This window comes from Eptatretus burgeri, chromosome 3, assembly GCF_056783735.1.
Source record: "Eptatretus burgeri isolate ZD-2024b chromosome 3, Ebu_testis_v1, whole genome shotgun sequence".
NCBI lineage: Eukaryota > Metazoa > Chordata > Myxini > Myxiniformes > Myxinidae > Eptatretus > Eptatretus burgeri.
In genome coordinates, this window is record NC_140963.1 from 139,294,397 (window position 1) to 139,315,149 (window position 20,753).

Consider the following 20,753-nt stretch of genomic DNA (forward strand, 5'->3'; position numbering starts at 1 on the left):
GAAACCCACTGGCGCACTATGACATCACTGCCGAGGAGATTTTGGATCAATGTGGTGGTAAGCCGCACGGATGTGACCTGAGTGTTCTGTTTGCACTGGATAGGCTTTGCATACCTGTGCGATCACAAAGCATGACATGCTTGTTGCCATGACAATCTTGACCAGAGGAAAATGCTTGATGCCCTCTGCCAGGCCCAGTCTGCCCATTTAGTGGAAGCAAAGCACAGGTTTCCGTCACTTCGAGTCAAACCTTGAGCTTGCCTTTTATAATCCACTGCTTGATTGTAACTTGAAGTTTGACCTTTCACTGCTAGGAAAGCTGGACATGGTGGTCATTGGCGCAGGGACCGGTGGGACGATCACCGGAGTTGGTCGGAAACTGAAGGAGAAATGTCCCACCTGCAAGGTCGGCCTGCACCGTTATTGATTTATTTATACTCGATAATGTGACCTGTTTGATGCAGTCATTAGGGCAAACCATTTGTACGTACCGGATGTCTGTGTAAGGGGACCGTGCTTGCCTTTTGCCCGTCACCGTGAACCTCATTAAGAAACATCAGCATGATTCACTCCCATAGGTGATTGGTGTGGACCCCATGGGTTCCATTCTTGCTCAACCAGAGGGACTGAACAAATCCACGATTTCAACTTACGAGGTCGAGGGGATCGGATACGACTTTGTTCCGACTGTTCTTGACCGCCAGGTGAGCCGGCAATGCACAATCAGGTGATCATGTCAGTTACCTTTCGGGTGGTTGAAAGGCTGGGTGGGGCGAGATGGGTGATTATAAAGTATCACTGAAAATAGAGAGTGCTTTGGCTTCAACTGGACTGGCACATTGCATGTGACACAAGTTCCAGGTTGTATTGTCCCTCTTCGTCAGGTGGTTGACCGGTGGGTTAAGACGACGGATGAGGGTTCGCTGATCATGGCACGGCAGCTGATTCACGATGAAGGCCTCCTCTGTGGTTAGATTCGATTTTTCGAACAATTGTTCTTTTGTATCTTTTTTTTTGAATCAAAGGTATTCGAAATATTTTCATCAGGCTGGGCGATGAGGTAGTAATCCAGTTGTTTTCTTGATAATGGTCACATTTGTGTCGTAGCAGGAAGTGAGGGCGCACGGTGCGTGGCGCGACAGCCATCTATCTTCAGATAGTGAGGACCACTAGTGAGTGCACACTGTGCCTGGTCCTTTGCACGAGGATGTATTACCCCCACACTTTTTGGAAAAACAAACATGGGGGGGGGGGCTATTGAAATTGGCTCCGTCTGTCTGTCTGTCATGCTATCTCCTCCGAAATGGTCTGTCGTGCAAAATTCACCAAACTTCGTAGTTGTGATGGACATGGACTATGTAAATATTTTGGGGTTTGACCCCCGGTTCACACCCCAAGGGGTGGGGGCTTCGGTTCACAGGGGTCAAAACGGGGAATTTTTTTTTAACTCAAAATATAATCTCGGGTCATCCATCATCCCTGGTGGAACTTCTTGTCACCAGGATGCTTGAGGTGGGAAGCGCGGGGATTTGTGTTGGCGTGCCTTCGACTTCGTTCTCGTATTGAATTGCTTTTGCTTCATGGTCGGCAACGTCCCCTCTCCCCTAACTGGGCTTTTTGAAGCATGACATGATCCGACACAGAAGTTCTTTCATCGAATGAACTCAAGCTTGCAGATTAATATTCGAGCTTTTAACCACTCTGTCACGACGTTCATATTCTTCCTGCTCGTTGGCATTTAATAACTCTTTCCGACTTTTATTTCAACATATTTTTCCTTGTTTTTTTCCTTTTTCGCACACTTGCCTCGACTGCTGTCGTCTGACTCAAAGTGCTTGCAAAAGGAGATCTTGCAGTCACTGCGGATCTGGGCCGTTTTGTCCTTTTCCGAGGATGTTGGGTCCATTTGCTGCCCGACTGAGAGTGATGGTGATTAAAACTTGAAACTCCTTTGGAACCATGATGCACTGCCCCTTGTTGATCGAAGGTCATGTTGTGGAGGTTAATCTATGGCTGGGCATTTGAATTTGTCAACATTTGATAACCTGGATGTCGAAGTGAAATTTTTTTTGTTGAGCTCGTTTACACGATGCAAGATTGTTTTGGATAGGGGTTGGGGTTCGCTGCGATGGACCATTTCATCAATTTTTTTTTTATCATAATATACATCTTTAAACGGGCAGTTTCAAAATGGTGACCTGAGATTGCCGTACAAGGATGGCTGTGGGTTTATGGTGGTGCCTCCTGCGGCTTCAGACCTGCAACTCCGCGAGGTGGATTGAGGGTGTTGCCTTCTTTTAGGTGGAAGTTCTGGGAGCGCAATGGTGGCTGCAGTGAATGTAGCGAAAGAGTTGGGACCTGGTCAGCGTTGTGTCGTCTTGCTGCCAGACTCGATTCGAAACTACATGTGAGATGTCATTTTGCCGATGGTCCTCCACCAGGAAGCCATCAGTCCATCTTTGTGGTGATATTTAACCCTAACAAAGGGTATCGAGTGGTTGAACTCCATATGTGGTAGTGTTTCCTTGGGAGGGGCCACTTTGTACTAAATGATACCGGGTGATGACTATGATGATTGTTTTGCTTGTTCCGGTCTCAGCATGCATTAACTCACACCCGAATGCTTTCCTTCCATGTAGGACAAAACATCTCAGCGACAAGTGGATGATCAGCAAAGGCTTCCTTGCGAACAACGATTTGGACAAAGCTTGGTACAACCGGCTGGCTTTTTCTGAAAACCATTATTGTAACATGTTATTCTGGCATAAACATGTACCTGGAAAAACAAACAATGATGTTCAGGACGAGTTTATTTTTTACAAGAACTCGGCTCATGGATGAGTGGAGTCACAAGGGATAAAATGGCAACGTCTTAACAGTTGGGCAGAATGAGCAAGGGAATGATCAAACAGGAAAATACGAGGGAAGGAAACAACTTGCAAGTAAGAGGGTTGGGTTAATGGGAGTAGGAAAGATCACGGGTAGCGATTGTGGATTATATGGGACGTTGGTGTGCCACTTGCTGAAAGTTTTGGAGGGAAGAGTGGGATTGAAGAGCCTCAGGAAGGCAATTGCACAAATGGGAGAAAAGTCGAACAAAAGAGTGGAAGGGTTTTGATCCAGGAGTGTCTGCTGGAAGACCACATGCATCTCTTGGAATCGATGGGGATGGACATCGAGTGAGACAGAGCACGAGAACAACACTCAGTAGAGTGCATACCTCTGCCAGGCTGAACAGTTTTACGTTTTGTATCTCACTGATAGGCCGGATCCGGACCTTAACTCAAATCTAATCAATTAATCCTTATCACACACCCAACCTGTCCACCAAGTTTTGTCTGAATCCGTCCATAACTTTTTTGAGACACCCAAACAGACAGGGGTGAAAACGTAACCTCCATCCACCTTTGGTGGGAGAGGAAACTAGACCAGAGGTGAGGTGGTTAAAATAGGTCACCAACCTTTGTGCACAGTGTGAGAACAGACCTTGTCCTTCATCCTCATTACAAGAAATGCTACTAATACTGAGCTTTAGATTCTACAGATTCCAGGCGAGACAGAGGTGATATTGGGGACGTGCCAGCCCACAGGGGAAAACAGCACTGTAATCCATCGGGCTACGCACAAAGGCCTAGTATCAACAATACCTTGTGAAGATGCCAATTTGTTTGAGCTGTTTGAAAAATTGCTGTCCAACACAAACGAAAGAGGGATTCACTGTGCTGTCTTAAAGAGAACGGCTTCCTGGAACGAATTAAGCTCAGTGGCAGGCGTGTGAATGTTTGACCTTTTTGCATCTCGATCACATGAAAACGACTGTCATTCTAACCTGAGAACAACCAAAAGTCAGTTATCAAGGTGGAAGTGGGAGAAAGTTAAACATACTCAACTTTCTAGTGTGTACACGTGCAACTTCTCGATTTAGTGTGCAGGATACTGTACACATGCAATGTGTGGAAAAGTGAAGCACGGCCTGCAAGTTTGTGGATCGTAGCAATAACCGAGACAATTATTCAGAAACTTCCATTTCTCAAAAATAAAACTATACATTAGAACAGGATGCATGTTCGACAAATGACTCGAGACAAATTTTGAGGCTTTGTTGATTTATTTTTGATTTTTTTTTTTTTTTAATATAAAAATGAGGATGTCTCCGATGGTACTGTTTTGCATCACAAACCACGATAACTTTAAAATAGGTCTGCTGGCAACAAATCCATGACGAAGGGCTCGAGAGTAGTCAATAATGACATCCAGTGATGTCACAATGGATTGAATGTCTAAAAAGGTCAAAAACGTGTGTAAGCACCATGAGAATGAATGACTGCTGCAACCATCCTTCTGATCCCCTGAAGAAGCCACCAGAGAGGATATAAAGGGAGTTGTTGCAATTCCTGGTGCAAAGCGGTCGCTCCAACTGTGCTCGAGTCGAAACAGGAAGATCCATTTTCTTAAATCTACACCCAAGAATGTCCCGAACGTGCTCTGCTGGATTTAAATCGGGACTCCTTGCCGGCCAGGACAATGTTTTAATGGCATCGTTTCACAAGAAGTTGATAACTGCATGAGAACGGTGGGGTTTGGTGTTGCCTTCCACAAATCCAGGTCTTGTGAGAAGAAGGTGATTGTCTAATTGTGTTCTGGGCTGAGAAGAGTATGTGTTATTGGTCTTCTGGCTTTGTGACCTACAGCACGAAGCTGGTTTCAAACAGTTCTCATGGATAAACTCCGAGGGAGATTCCATTCATGGCACAATACTCTCTACCTTGTGGAAAAAGGAGTACGTCTGACAAGCCTGGATAGAACGGCCTCTTCTCGTTTAGAAGTGGTCACCCTGTGTCGTCCAGATCAAGGCCTTCAAGACCTCTCTCTGGCATCATTGGTTTGTTGGCATTTGCACACCGATCTGGTGATGTCAAATTTCACTGTAGGACATCCCAGCATTGTTCATCCAACCATTGGGACCATACTCTGTGTAGAGCGTTGGTGCTGCCGAAGCGGTCTCCTTGGCTATTGGGCACAATCCTGGCCGGATCGCCACTCCGACACAGGATACCAGCAAGCTGGCACTCATTTTGCCGACCTCGGAAGGATGACAGGCAGATTCAACCCCACCTGGTTTTAACTCAACAGCCAAGCGGGATATGAACTCAGGATCCGAGGATCCTAAGCCCACCACCCTAACCACTAAGCCAACACCAGGCATTCATCCAAATGATTTGTCATATTTGGCTTCCTTTCGTCTTACATGAGCCACAATAACAGTCCACCAATGGAAGTACTCGTACACAACAACATTGTGACCTTCTCCAAACCTTGACCAGGTGGAAGTGTTTGTTTTTGTTTTTTTTTCCAAGTTGATACCCCGACCATATTCGGCAAAATTGCCCTGATGTAGTGAGGAATGCAAAAACCCAGTTCATGCACCGAGGGTTCTTTCGTTTATGTTTGAAAATTTTCAATTCTATTTCTCACAAACATTACGATTCCGTGTTGGTGTGTTCAACTTATTCGCGTATGTGCACAGTTCTAAAGGATTGCCTCATACTTCTCATTGGAATAATTTCCTTCTCTGCCCAGGTGGTGTAACCATACAGTGCAAGAACTCACCTTACAGGCCCCCGTCACAGTGCTGCCCACCGTGAGCTGCCAGGAAACCATCGACCTCCTGCATCAGCACGGCTTCGACCAGGCGCCAGTCGTCAACAATGAAGGGTAACAGAAAAGCCGAGAACGAGGTGGTTTTCATGTGGACGGAGCTTCCTGATTGCTGCATTTGTGTCTAGGTGTATTGTGGGAGTGGTGACTCTGCAGAACATCCTCTCCTACATGCTGTATGGACGCCTGAAGCCATCAGACTCCATAAATGAAGTTCTTTATAAAGAGTTCAAGGAGGTGAGAAAATCGATTGCAAAAGAGATTTTCGACAAAAATAGCTACAGTCGTGTATTACAATCATCATTGTGCATCGTCACAGTAACGCTCATGGTTTTACCTTCATCTGAAATGGCCACGAGATGTGGCATGAAGGAAATGATGCACAAGGTGGGAAAGGTTGACGATTGTTGCAGCAGTTGATGTTGTCCCATTTTGTGCAGGTGGATATGCGGACCGAGCTGGGTACTCTGTCCCGCATTCTGGAGACCAACCACTTTGCACTGGTCATCCAAGTCCAGATCCAATGTGCGTCCGACATCATCCCAGCGCCATTTGTACACATTTATAGACGTCACGGTAGATATTTTTTTCTATAAAACAGCAATCAAGTCGAAAATGCACTTTTTTCCTTTTTTTTGTTTTGTTTTTAATAACTTGGAGCATCATCACATGACAGTTCATGTCAAAATTGTGAATTTACTAAAGTAGAACTAAGCATCCGTGGTTCATCAAGCCTCCCCCTGAAGGATAGCGAGAGGCTTGTACCTGTTGTAGGGTTTGTTTCTTCAATTAGTGCCCGCAATTTTTTAATGGTACCCCCAGAGTTTCTTCGACCCCCCAAGAGTACGAAACCAGCATATCGGTTTTATTTTTTTTTTGTCTTCCTGTGAATGTATCTCGGAGCTGGCAGGGACTTTTTTGACCTTGACCTAATTGTGGAAATTGTTACATTTTTCACCAAAACTCGATTGGCCGATCAGAACGGAATTGCCCTCGCTAGATAGCTGAGGCTGGAGCAAGGTGCATTTACACTTGATTTACATCATACACCTCCAGGTTAAAGGTCATGGTATAAAAATAACTGTCTGAAAATCTTTTTTTGTTTGCTTTTTTGCCAATGCAGAATTTCAAAGACCCCTCAGCCTTCCAATATGTCCTCTCCACATAATGGTGTACCTGCACTGAAGCTGTGCGCCTGATCTTTACTTTTTTACCCCTCAGCCCAAATTGGCTAAGGGGTATTGTCGTCATAGGCGTTGTCCGGGCGGGCGTCCGTCTGTCAACTTTTGGTTTCCGTCAATTTCGAGGAGAACGCCTTGTCCGATTAAATCCATTTTTTCAGGGTGTGTTGGGGTTGAGTAGAGGAAGGTTTCTTTCGAAAGTGGGCCCACTGCGATTTTCAATGTGGCCTCCATGGCAGCCATCTTGAAATTGGTTTCCGTCGATTTCGAGGAGAACGCCTTGTCCGATTAAATCCATTTTTGCTGCGTGTGTTGGGGTTGAGTAGAGGAAGGTTCCTTTCGAAAATGAGTGCGCTGCGATTTTCAATATGGCCACCATCTTGAAATTGGTTTGCGTCAAGGGGCTTAGGGGTTACGCCCGCTTTGCCGAGCTATTTTTTGGATCGTGACCGAATTAACAAAAAACACATTTTTGATCACAACTTGAATAATTTTCCTTCGATTTTCATGATGTTGAGTTCCATGGATTGATTGTAGATGGGGACACATTTTCTTAATTCACACTTTATGCCTAAATGGTAAAGGTCAAGGTCATATGGTGGTCCGAAAAGAATATGGCCATCATTGGATCGCGGGCGCAGGGGAGGCTTACCCTTGGTATCGCTTTGTGATCACAGATATCTAGTTTAATAGGTGGTTGGGTATTTTGGCAGCATACTTGCTGATAGAATCCTACACAACTGCCCACATGCTCTTCATCAACATATTGTTGTGTCATCTTCCTCTTCATTCTGTTTGCAGACTGTGGGAAGGGAGACCAAACCACCAAGAAGCTCATAATTGGAGTAGTTACGGGCATCGACCTCCTGCACTTTGTGAGCACCAACACGGGAATAAGAGCGACCTCTCCCAACGCTTCCGCCACAAATGAGTCGAGGAATGGATTCCCTAATTAACCATTCGAGTCAATCCCAGATAATCATGAGCTACAAGACATTTCAGAGATTGATGCAAATGAGGCTCAAATTATGTATTTGATTATTCACATTCTATAAGAGGGTTAGAGGTCAGGCTGGGTCCTTAGCACACTGTAGTCATTTCATTTTAAATGCATTTTGAAAGTCATTGCAACACGATGTGGGATTGGGTGAAGTTGCGTCAGGTTTGTACCAGCAAAAAACACTTTTGCTCATTCCACGTCCAAATGTTAATTCACAGAACTCGAGATTCGATCAACAAGAGCCTGGGCACAAAGCCAGTTGGCTACTGGGGGGGGGGGGAGGCTCCAGTATTTCCTATTCTGTACTTTCCTCAAAAAAAAACTTACTCGTTCAAAATGGCATGCCCGGCGCAAGAGCTTGTTTATCCCACACAAGCAAGGTCCGCAAGGCCACGGTGGTTCGGAATCGGATAACATCTTGTCAGAACCTATCCTTGTCAAAATTAAAATCAAATTGCCATTTTGGATAAGTGAAAGTATTTTCAGCAGAACCATGTCGTGCTCATTTCGATCACAAGATTGTCATGATAGTTCAGCGTTATGCTAAAAAAAAAACAAAAAAAACAACAATAAAAACTTGTCCTAACAGCTGTGAGAGTTTATTTTTGCTCGTAGTTTAAAGTAAACGTTTATAATCACGTCTCCGATCAGCAGTAATCAGGAGGGGAAGAGCATGGATTTTGAGTTTGATCATGTCGGGCTACGGCGCTCAAAATCGATGACGGGCATCACGCGCACAATGTCAGAACACCGAGGAAATTCGATGAAATAATGAGTTATGATTATCCAATAAAGTTAATGGGTTATAGAGAATACTGGGTTATCCAACATTGTAGCAATCAATCCAGTCGATAAACCAGTGGGGCATGAAGGTCCATATGCAGTTAAACCTCATGCACACTTCGTGACTTGTGACGGTTACACTAACCGTTTGACCTCCAACCGACATATGACTGAGAATTTTGTTGGTGCAAAGGGAAGAATGTGGGGGGGGGGGGGTGGGGGGAGTCGGAGTGGATGGGTGATCACAAGAAAGAAATCTCATCTTCATCCGAACTGTGGGAGGCCTGCAAGAGATAGATTTAATAACAAGGGGGAAAAAAAAAATGACCGACTGAACATCGACTGTGCAACATTCAATATAAAAGCCACGACTCGGCACATTTGAAGAGAGCAATGTGAAAATAACCCTCCAGCACCAACCCAACATGATGCAACTGCAGAAATTAAATAAAGAGGTGAATTGCACCACAATTTTTTTTTTTTTCAAAAATCTGCCAAAGGTTTCAGCATTCTCAAATGACCACTACACCCACGACGCTGACAGTCCACATGCAAATCTCTAATGTCCTGGTAATTCACATCCAAGTATACTATCTCCTTACTTCCTTGTCTTAGTCTTACATCGTGTGTGTCTACAAGGACACCTGAAGCACGTAGTTGTTACAGGAACAACACTAATCGTTCTCGTTTGACCATTTGCCAGCACAGATGTAGGAGAACATCTCAGGAATCCTCGTGGCAGAAACCACAAGTCATCTCTGCTGGTAAATGTTTCAAAGCTCACAACGGAACAGTCTATCGATGGGCCCGAGCTGGATGGGCCATCGCGGAATTTACTTCGAACACAGAATGGACCACATTTGCCATTTCAAAACTTACCACCTCCCGTTGACGTCCATCACCTGCACCCTGAACGTCAGGATTTCCGTAATGGGCATTTTGATCTTCGCCAACTTCATCCTTCATTTCGGCCACCACAAGAGCTACCGCCACTCCTGCAGACATCTCGCCATCACTGCTCTCCACCACTTCGACGATCGACTCCAACATTTTTCCAGATTTGCTCATCGCTTCAACTGCAGGCTGAGATAGAGGCTCTGCATTTAACATCGCTTCCTGGTAGGAATTTTCTGGAAAAGAAAATTGTTGACTTTATACAACATCTGATCTTTCATGAAGGGGTCAGTGCAAGCGGTGACGCACTCAACAGCCCGGTGTTTGCCGAGTTACCAAAACGAACTCCGGAAATGGTTCAACTGCTTTCAAAATCATCTCAAGCTACGAACTTGTCTGCAAATGACCAGGATTCGCTGCATGGATAATTGAGTAGCTTTACGTCCAATCAGCTTGTTGCTCGCTTGCCAAGCCAGCCGTTCCTTATGAACCGTTTCATTGGAGTGCTTGTTTGAGTGCTGAAGCCACTTGGCGAGTACTCGACAAGCTTATTGGTAATGGAAGACACATCAGGTATTCGAACGGCATGCGTGTGATGTACTGCATTTACACTTTTCCATAAGCCTCGGACAAGTTATAAACGTCACATTGAACTAGTCCACTTCCTCATCCTGTAACCAAGTGGTGACCTGTCCAGGATCGGTTCTTCGACACGGACAGGGCAATGTTATGAGAATGGATCTCCACCATTATGGGTGCATTCAAAATTCGTTAAGCCTGGTGTTTGCTTCGTGCCAAGGGTGGCTGGCTTGTGATCTTAGGGTCCTGAGTTTGAGCCCCGTTTTCCGCTGAATTCACACCAGGTGGGGATGACTCAGCCCGTCATCCTTCCGAGGTCGGCAAAATGAGTTCCAGGCTCGGTGATACTTCTCGGCCTCACCATCAGCCATGACTTCTTGTGGGATGACCAAATCACAATGGTGGTCTGCAAAGCCAGCCGCAGACCGGGCATCCTCCGACAATCCAAGTCTTTCCTTGTTAAAATCAGAGCTCTTCAGTCGACAAAGCTCAGTGACCTTTGTCCACTGCTCAATGCAGTGCTGCTCTCCTCTATCAGCTGGCATCCCAGCATCACACCTGTATTTGCTGATTTCTGTGGAATCTAAAGATCTCAACATTATTGATTATTAACATTATTCCATTTCATTACCTCGACCACTGAAGGTGGACAGACAGAGGTTATGTTTCTACCCCTGTTTGTCTGTTTGTCTGTCTGTGAGCAGGATATCTCAAAAAGTTGTGCACAGATTCAGACAAAACTTGGTGGACAGGTTGGATGTGTGACAAGGCTGATTCGACTTGATTTTGGTGAAGATCCGAATTCGGATCCGGGTCGAGATGTTTCAGTGATTCTTCACCATTGAGAGATAGGACCAAAAACTATGTATACCACAATATCTCAAAAAGTTGTGGATGATTTGGTTCAGTGACAAGAACAAGCCGATTTGATTTTGGTTCAGGTCCAAATCCAGATCTTGCCGAATCAGTCGTAGAGGAAATGTAAACTGTTCAGCCTGGTGGAGGTACGCGCTCTACCGAGTGCCGTTCTACTTAAGTTATGTTTCACATCTCTCTTCAATCTTTCACACATTTCTCTTTATTCATGCAAATTGTTCATTTTCCTCTCAAATTCTCTTTTTCTTTGTCTGTCCGTCTATGGAGAGGTGCATTCTTGCAAATTACTTTTTGTAAGGTTCATTTGGCTGCGGCTGGATGGGTTTGAGGATAGAGGGATTAGAAGTTGAAACCAGAAATCCTATCCAGGTTCCTCCTGATGACTCCAATGTAGTGTTTGATCTTTCAGTTGATTGGAATTTCCTGTGATAAGGCCAAAGCACGGGGTCTGTTGCTTTCACATCGCAGCCGCGTCGGTGATATCTGTTATCGACGGTCTATTCTCCGATATCGTTTCCTCAGTTCTCCGACCCTTCGTATCGACTCCAGGATGCACACGTTTAACCAGAAAGGAAGTGACTGGAAGAACTTCCAAAATCCAGACTGACTGCACACCTCTACTCTTATTCCTCACTTCTCCTGTACATGGAGCCACCCTCCAGAGGATATTCTTTCTCGCTCTTCCCTGCAAGGCCTCAAAAGCAGGTGTAGCACTGCCACCTCGTATCATCCCCCCATCCTGACCCATGATCTTTATTACCCCCCCCCATTAAGTCTTCCTACCCCAACCATCTTACTTGCTTGTTTCTGCATTTCCTCCGATCCTCCCTGTCCTCTTCCCTTGTTTGTTTATTCCCTTTCTGGGTGGGCCTAATTATTGACCCGTTAGCCCACTGTCCATTGAACCTTGCTCTTGCAGATAAAAGAAACAAAATACAACTCAAATTTTAGGGACAACATAAACTATCTCACCCCCTCTCATTCCCATCCCCGTCCCCCTTCCTTTTGAGTGCGAGGATGCATCACTCTTAAATAACCATGTCGAAGTGAAAATACTCAACATTGCACTTTGCTCAAGGTATAAGAAAGTCTCAACCGTCTGTAACTCACCTGCATTTATAGTGGACATTTGCATCTTGGCACGTAGCTGAAAGCTTCGTTGCGAGGACAACAGCAGAGAGATTTCAGCTCCAGCTCCTTTAATTACCTGGACAACCTTGTCGTGGGGGGAATGCTCAACATTTGTGCCTTCGACCTCAATTACATGGTCGTCATTTTGCATCCCAGCCAAGGCTGCCGGTGATCCCGGAACCACCTAGTGGAAAACAGAAAAAAAATTAAGAAATGGGTGAAGGAGATCAGATGATGTCTGCCGTGGCAACCGTCAAGTACGCTAATCAAATTCAGATGTATTTCCAGGCCGTACTGGGAGTTTTCGTCTTACATTGGCAAGTACGTGGAAGACGGACCAAATCATTTCAACACAGACGATGTCATGCTCACAAATGTCTGGTTTGATGCAATTGGGTCACGCAAGTTCACAATTGAAACCTAAAAAAAGAGAACCTAAAATTAATTAAATTACTTCTCTCTCCCGTCCACATTTCTTTTGGAGCTTTAACGCATTTTATATGCAGTGAAAATGGTGAAGTTTCTCATGATTCGCTCATCTTGCTGCGTTCCCACTGTATCCACGAGTCGAGCTTTCCATCCGACCGAAGGAATTGATTTCCTTCATTCGGTGCAGCAGTTCTTGTAACAGAGTCGTTGAGTTAACCTCTGCCTCCAGTTCATTTCGACTCTCAAGTTTTTTTTTTTGTTTGTTTTTTTACTGATGATAAAACCGTTTAAACCTCAACTTTTCAAAAAATGGTGGTTTGTGGTTGTTTCGGAGCAATCTTCAAGACATAACTGCAAGAGTTACTCGAGGGCATCGTGGGGGTGACCAACCATCTTGACAAGTTGCTTCAAGAATGATCTTCTCTCCAAAGGATGTTGGAACAGTCGAGTAGCTCACGACCCGAACCCCTAAAGACCTCATAATATCCAAACCTCAAAACTAATAATTTGATGGAATGATGAACACTCACCCGGATGTGAGCGCTTGGAACGCCGAATTAAGGCTCGATGACCAGTACGGGGTTGAATTGGAATCTCAAGATGGCACCGACTTGTCTGAATAGCATTCTATGGCTGCAGAGCAAACCATCGACAGGAAGCACGACAGCAACTAATCTCCCTTTATACAATGGACTCAACTCGGCAGTCTTCGGAATTAAAGCACTTTCCAAGTTCGAATTTAAGTCACGTAAACATCAAGACCAGAAACATACAATCCTCGAACAGCAAGTCCATAGTCCACCATAGAGGCAAATAAATAAATAAATCGAGTGATTGTTCAACACTAAGATTAAGTTATTGTTGAAGTCCTGTTGTATTTAAAATAAAATTAAAAAAAAAAACTCGAGCAAAGTCGATTACTGCAGATGGTCTCACGCACAAGTCCTCCATCAGGTCATCAGCCGAATATGGCCCAGTCGCAGGGGACTTCAACTCTTTCCATTACCATTCAGAATCGATGCTTCTTTTGGGTTGGTATTCCAAACTATCTTCAGACGCTCATCCAATTGTAAACAAAACAACATCTCTTTACATCTATTTGTTTAATTATCAGACAGGACCAGAATCATCCCTGTAGGAGGAGGCTTTGACCCAAGAGCAATGAATTCGGTCGTGACGTTTCAATTTCAGCCATTCCCTCAAACCGAAGGGAACTAGCAGCATTAACGGTAACGATTAATCTTTGGTCCACGTTCCATCATCTCCGGTTAAGGTTAAGGGATGAACAAAAATTCCTTCGCTCGACGAAGAATCACGGTTTCCAATCCAGACGCGAATGCCACTTTGACATTTTCAACAATATTTTCAGTTCACGTTTGAAAAGTCACCTGGATTTATTTTAGGTGTCCTTTAATGTCATCTGGTAGTACCTTCTCAGGTGTTTGGGGACTATTGGGGCGACAAGTAAGTGGGGGGGGGGAGAGGTGTGGGAAATGTTGTTCATTTGAGAAAAAAAAAACTTCTCAATCAAAAATAATTAATTGTAGCTCAGTTTTAATGCTCATCGAGGAGATTATTTTCAACTCTCAAAAAAAAAAATAATATATAAAACAACTCTTAAGTTTAAAAAAAAAAAAATTTAAACGAGTTTTTCAAAATTATTGCAACAACTGTTGGCATCAACGGTTGTAACACACAGCAGGTGATGGAAGTATTGTTGGTAATGATTCAAAACAGGTAGCTTCAAAACGAGGAGGATGGACCCAGGTTGAACAAAATGTCCAGACTGTACGATCCCGAGAATGCGTTTTTCAGCGCCAGGTGTGTCGATCACCACTCTTTATTCACAAGGGATCTGTGCTGTGCGAGAGATAAGATCTTCTTTTACTTCCGCCACCAAAGGTGGACCAAGGTTGTTTTCACCTGTCTGTCTGTCTGTTGGGTCGCCGAAATAGGTGACCCTTATTGTCAGTAATTCTGTCTGTTTGTTTGGATGTTTGTTCGTTTGTCATCAGCATAATTGGTAGTAAACGTGGGCCGATTTTGACCAAACTTGGGTGGTAGGTACATCTTATGACCTAGTGCTTTGGAAATTGTGATGGTTGCTAGGGACGCTTTGGTTCCCCAGCAACAACCGAAAATCCTTCAAAATCGGTACCGTTCACGCGAAATCAATTCCGAAAGCCATTATCCCATGTAGGGTTATGAAATTTGGCACGAATGATCTACAGGTGATGCTCTATCAAATATATGGAATACTTTACCCGCAGAGCCCCCTACAATTAGGGTATACGCGAAAATTGGCGAAAATCGAAGGCCCCCGAGCGACCAGGTGAGTGCATCGATACGAATGAAACTTTGCAGGTTCATGGTACTCAATGAGTACTACAACTTTGCCTCAGGACATATTGACCGATTTCGCTTAGGTCAGGGGTCAAAGGTCAATAGTGCAAAAATTGATAATGTGCGAGAGCTGGAGGTGCCTTCGCGCCAAATGTTACTCCTCGTAGGGTTATGGTCGGATGGTCATGAAAATTCACACTCATCGTCCGGAATACATTGTGCACAAACGATCTTGCCGGATTTTCGATTTAGATCTTTGTTTGCCCACAGCACCCCCTCGAACTTTGGGGATTTCCGATTTCAAACCGCATTTTCGGTACTTTTCATTCAAATGGATACCGAGTAGTTATCAGTAGATGGAACTGGATGAGACTTGATATGCATAATCTTAAGGTGATTCCCTATCCGCTATATGACATCCATTTTGCTCGAAATGTTATAGTTTCCATGCTCGGCGACCCATCGCCGCCGACCGGCTTGTCTGTTTGTCTGTCTGTGAGCAGGATATGTCAAAAAGTTATGGACGGATTTGGCCGAAACTTGGTGGACAGGTTGGGTGTGTCACGAGGACGAAGCGTTAAGATTTTGGTGAAGATCCTGATTCCGAATACGAGGATTAAATATATATATATATTTTTTTTTTTTTAAAGTGATTCTTCACAATTGAGAGTGGGGCCAAAAAAATATAAATATATAGCCTGTTATCTCAAAACATTATGGACGGATTTGGATGCAATTTGATGGATGATTTGTGTTGGTGACAAGAACAAGCCGATTAGATTAGCTCCCGTTTGTGGGGAACAAGCAGACTTGTTAAATTCTTCATCGAGACACAACCGGTATAGTTGTACGACTGCCGTACTTCAGTGTCCGGGACAACAATTCATTTAAAGCTTAAAACGTTTCACTCACTTCTTCATCTCTAGTTTTCTACCATGTAGTAATCTATTTATTTATTAATTTCCAACAGACTTACTATTTCGACTCTTCCAGGGGCAACGCCTCACCTTTTTGATGTATTGACCGGGCATGCCGCGGATACCATTCAGGTGAAAGCCGAATCCGTGTGGGCCTCGACTCAGTTTGCAAAGACGGGGAGGGCTGGGCGGTGGTTCGAGTTGGGGTCCAGAGATTTTGTCAAGCCGATGGCTGTTCACAGCATTTCTACTTGCTTTCAACTCATTTGCAGATTGGGGACAAAGACCCACCTGTGGTTAGGAAGGCCAGGATTAGAGTGAGATCACAGTAAAGAACAGGTTGAATGAGAAAGGTGAGGCATCATCAGTGAAGGCCCTCTAGGCAAGCCTCCCACATTACATCTTTCTACAAATACCTGTGCAAAGAACAAAAGTCCATATGGACCTCATAATAACAAATCGTCCCGTCATCACCTGTTTCCGGATGTCAACGTGAACACACTTGTGAAATCATCCATCAGCTTGGTTTCTTTGTCAGCAAGGGAGGTGGAAACGAAACTCGTCTTTGCAGACCGATTACATGTCTACCATCAATCGATATTGAACTGGAGACCTTCAAACACCTCCGTGTGGAGACCAAAATCCTCATCTTTGATGTTGGCGGATGCATGGGACAGATAAATTGCAGACATGTATGGAATCGTTATTCGTAATCAATTGCACGCGTGATGCTGCAAACCTGCGTAACATACTCAACTTTGACGATGAGCCTCAATGACCGCAGTGAACAAAGCTGGAGTGCAGTGGCAGCTTATTGTTGAGGACACTGGACAAGCATTCCAGAGGCTGAGGGTTAAAACCCAACAGTATAAAGGATGAGCCCCTCCTTGTGTACAGCGTTAGTTACATGCTTTCTCGCTCCCTCGCACGACACCGATACATCAGAGGTACTGGTTGTGATGGAGGGACATTTATATTAACGTCATTATTTTACAAACAATACCGCGAAGCAGAGCACTTGATTGTAAAAGCCTTAAGAAGACATCAAAAGTACCAATGTGGGGTTTCACATGATGACATCTCTTCGGTCATGCCGAAGAAACCATGTCCCCAAGGGAAACAACATGCACAGAACACTCGATCCCACCAAGTGACTTCCATTTCCCTGGTTGGGACTGGAGAAACATGAAGGTGAGAGATTGTGGATATCCTGCTCGGCATTACAGACTGGGCACACTCCTCTGGATGATCGTGGTCTCGCACACAAGCGGAAGGAGAGCCGAGATGGGAGAAAGTGCTGGATATAATTATTGTAAGTAATCCAACCCTGGTGAATGAGGTGAGTGGTACCAAGAGGCTCCGACCATGACTGCCTTCTTGTTGAGAAGGATGAGAAACCAACGTGAAGACATCAGGCATGAAGGAAGATCCTGCTGTACAGCAAAGCAGACTGGGAGAGCTTCACAGAGAGCATGCGGGAAGTTGCTGAAGACACAATATCCAAGCTGCAGACTACATCAGGGGATGAACTGGTCTCCAAGTCTGGCATACACGACCACATTCTGACTCACCACAAAGGCAACCTTCCTTGGGTCATGAAAGTACAAGACAACTTACTCACAAGCAAGACAGACTCAGTAAGAAGCGTGAGAAACTCAGAAGGAGTGGTGTTGCTCCTATACCGTGTGCCACGGAAGAACAGATGCAAATCCTAAAGGAGAAACGTCAGGCCGATATGAGAAAAGCATAATGGAAGGACGTGGAATCAATCTTCACACCGGATGAAAACTCAAAACAACTGCAACGCATGAAAAGGTTTTGGAGATTTGTCAGGTTCAACAAATCTGGCAGCAGTGTCATCACTCGACTCAAATTTGGGGGGAAGACAGCGACAGACCTTGCTGAAAAAGCTAACATCTTGGATCGGCAATTCAAGAAGGGCTTCATGAACGAAACTTGTTCCATATGATCTCCTCCCTGCTAATTTCCCCTATTATCCCATGCCTGAGATAACGATAACAGCAGCAGGAACTGGAACGGAGCTCGGTAGAGCACATACCCCCGACGATCCGAACCGTTTACGTTTTGTATCCCACTTATAGGCCGGATCTGCATCTGAACCTCAACCAAATCGAATCAATTCGTCCTTGTCAACGACCCAACTCATCCACCAAGTTCCATACGAATCCGTCCCTCACTTTTTGAGATATCGTGTTCACAGCCAAATAGGGGTGAAAACATAACTTCCGTCCACTGTCGGTGGCGGGGGTAAGAAGGAAGATTTTTGATCAGGAAGGCTTTTGATAAAGTTGGCCACAAGAGGCCACTTCAGAAGCTTGATTACCATAGAGTAAGAGATCACAAAAACATATGGATCCCCGTCTTCCAAGGCAGGAGATGACATGAGGTTGTTGATGGGTCTGAATTGACCGAGGTAGAGGTTAGATGTGGAATACCACAGGGATCAGTCCTTGGACCGTGCCTCTTCCTGTATTGCATAACGACCTGCCTATAGATTTGATAGCAGCAGTACGACTTTGAGGATGACGCCGTAATCTGACCATTCGAACAGAGCAAGGTATTACCCAAAAATAAGGAGACCTCGAGTTGGCTGCATGGGCTGCAAACTGGATGATGGAACTGAACACCCAAAAGTGCCAAGCTGTCATAATTACCAGAAAATGACCGATGTAGAACACCAGTGCACTCTGAACACCACCATGTTGGATTCCTATACTTGATGATGCATGTTCATATTACAATAAGCTCTGATGCGAAATGGACCAAACACGTCACAAATGTATGTTGGAAAGCTGACAACACATTCGCTTTCCTGAATCGGAAATTGCGCAACAACTCTACAGACCTGAAGGTAAAGGTGCGCAGAGCCCTCGTCAGACCTCCGGTAGGATACGGAGCTGCAGTGTGGGACACTTGCACTAAGAAATGTACGCAACTACGAGAAGTTGTACAAATATGAACAGCCATGACGCACAGTAAACCACCACCATAACATCTCTACCGTGTCAGCAATGCGAGAGAAACTTGGCTGGAGAACTCTTCAACAACGTCGAGAAAAATCTCAGGTTGGCGGTGATGTACGACATTTACGTCAACCCGGTCGCCTTTGATGGGAAACTGAACATCGCTCCTGGAGGAAGACCAACAAGTCATGTGCACCCAATGTGGTTGTCGGATTCCACAATCAAGGACCGATTACGAAACATTCCTTCTTCCCCAGGACGGTGAAAGCATGGGATGGCCGACCCCTTGAAGTGATCACAGCACCGTCCGTCAAAGCCTTTCATCTGCATTTGAAGAGAGGCCATAGCGAAGTTGCACAAAACCTCCATCTTGGTCTTATGGCTCACAAGCACATGCAGCAAAACAAGTTCAACAAGAGACCTCAGGATTGAAGGACGCAGTCCCAGAAGAAGAATAGGTATACAGTAAGAATAATGTGGAGAAAGAAAGAAAACATGCAACACTATGAAACCTAACGATCTGACAGTCAACCCACCGTACCAAAGCCGATGCTGGATTGTCGCGCCGGGCGCCACGAGCCGATGTGCATGACACATTAACAACAATAGGCCTTACCCTTTGTTCTCTACTTTCTACTTAAATTTTTTTTTTCTTTTAATACAACTAAATATTAACCGTGCAAATAATTTTAGCAAAATCAACTATCCATCCGTTGATTCTTATGAACTCGCATATCGTCCTGTAGTCACTCTACTCACCTTTGTGTACCACTGATCAGAATCGGGGTCCAGCAAGGTGAAAGAAACCTGCTCACCCTCGGCGCAGATGAGGTTCACAACTTCATCGTGGTTCAATGCCCCAGTCGCGACGCCAGAAACGACCAGCAAGCGATCACCGTCCTGCAGGCCTGCCTTCTCCGCACTGCTGTCTGGATCTATTGCTCGGATGTAATGTCCTTCAAGGAGGCAAGTTTGCGAAATACAAAGATGAGCAAAAAATTTTTTTTCAGATGACCCGACTGACTGTGCATCCCAATCCAAAAAAAAAAAATCAAATTGCTTTGTGCAAGGTCTCAAAATCTATCCTCACCCAGATTATGCCCAGGTCAATTCTACAGCTTGTAGAATCCAACCCAGGGTCAATGTTGAAACAACCCACATTACAAGCTACCCCACCCAATAGTCCTAACCCCCAAGGCTCCCAGCCCGAACCCCAATTGCAAGTGCAACCTCAATCCAAATACCGAACACCCCAATGTGGGGGGTACTCCAGAACCTACCCTGGGATACTCCAGAACCTACCCTGGGATACTCCAGAACCTACCCTGGGATCAATTCTGATGGGTTGCAAATTTGGGAGATACGTCAACACCTTCTGCTTGGAAATTAAAAAAAAAAAAGGACAAAACAAAAACTTGATTTGCCAAACGATTCATTTGTCGATCTCACTTCCTGTTGACCAGGCGTTCGACGGGCCCTGCCTCCTCACCCACGTCTTGCTAAACGTTACCTTCATAAAACCCTTCCCCAAAATAATAGAGTCATTCATCATCAACTCATTTCTTAATTCATTCAGTCCCAAACCTTCCTCCTCCCCTCTCACTCCATCAATTTAAACGACAAAAACGTTCAATCTACCTACAAACAGTACGAACTTCCAAATACCTTTCTGCCATGCTGCTTTCGCTTCTCCCCTTCCTTTTTGCTTGCAAGCTCGTGCCTCATCCACCTTAGTGTTCGTTTAGACGACAGAGTTTTCTTCATGCCTTTAATCATCATCGCAATCCCAATCCTGATGTCTGTAAATTGTCGTTCAGTCTTGAAATATTATGAAATGCAAATGTGTACAGGACAACGGTGACAAACTCACTCGCGTCAGTACCGTCCCCCATGTCATCCTCACATTTGGGTTCCCTTACACCCGCTCCAGGCTCCCCCCACCCCCATCCCTGTCCAGTGTCCTCCAATTCTGTGTCAC

The 20,753-nt window shown here is 44.9% G+C and overlaps 2 protein-coding genes across 20 annotated transcripts in view; one reads left to right on the top strand and one right to left on the bottom strand.

Moving 5' to 3' along the window:
- The window catches only part of LOC147031122 (cystathionine beta-synthase-like), a 23,421-nt gene extending 14,994 nt beyond the window's left edge, over nucleotides 1-8,427 (top strand). For 4 of the 5 annotated variants that reach the window (XM_085875892.1, XM_085875896.1, XM_085875893.1 and 1 more), the window contains exons 8-17: nucleotides 1-57; nucleotides 315-406; nucleotides 579-704; nucleotides 885-969; nucleotides 2,302-2,407; nucleotides 2,640-2,711; nucleotides 5,581-5,715; nucleotides 5,787-5,895; nucleotides 6,099-6,234; nucleotides 7,641-8,427. The exon at nucleotides 1-57 is cut by the window's left edge and continues 13 nt beyond it. In XM_085875892.1, coding sequence (XP_085732018.1) covers nucleotides 1-57; nucleotides 315-406; nucleotides 579-704; nucleotides 885-969; nucleotides 2,302-2,407; nucleotides 2,640-2,711; nucleotides 5,581-5,715; nucleotides 5,787-5,895; nucleotides 6,099-6,234; nucleotides 7,641-7,795 — 1,073 coding nt within the window. In that variant the 3' untranslated portion in view covers nucleotides 7,796-8,427. The remainder of the gene's footprint in view (nucleotides 58-314; nucleotides 407-578; nucleotides 705-884; nucleotides 970-2,301; nucleotides 2,408-2,639; nucleotides 2,712-5,580; nucleotides 5,716-5,786; nucleotides 5,896-6,098; nucleotides 6,235-7,640) is intronic. The other variant, XM_085875897.1, reaches the window with a different exon arrangement.
- The window catches only part of LOC147031123 (Na(+)/H(+) exchange regulatory cofactor NHE-RF3-like), a 36,344-nt gene continuing 24,013 nt past the window's right edge, over nucleotides 8,423-20,753 (bottom strand). For all 15 annotated transcript variants that reach the window (XM_085875878.1, XM_085875877.1, XM_085875890.1 and 12 more), the window contains 5 exons: nucleotides 19,535-19,731; nucleotides 15,882-16,082; nucleotides 12,082-12,286; nucleotides 9,502-9,752; nucleotides 8,423-8,906 (listed from right to left, as the gene is read on the bottom strand). In XM_085875878.1, the coding sequence (XP_085732004.1) occupies nucleotides 8,865-8,906; nucleotides 9,502-9,752; nucleotides 12,082-12,286; nucleotides 15,882-16,082; nucleotides 19,535-19,731 (896 nt within the window). In that variant the 3' untranslated portion in view covers nucleotides 8,423-8,864. The remainder of the gene's footprint in view (nucleotides 8,907-9,501; nucleotides 9,753-12,081; nucleotides 12,287-15,881; nucleotides 16,083-19,534; nucleotides 19,732-20,753) is intronic.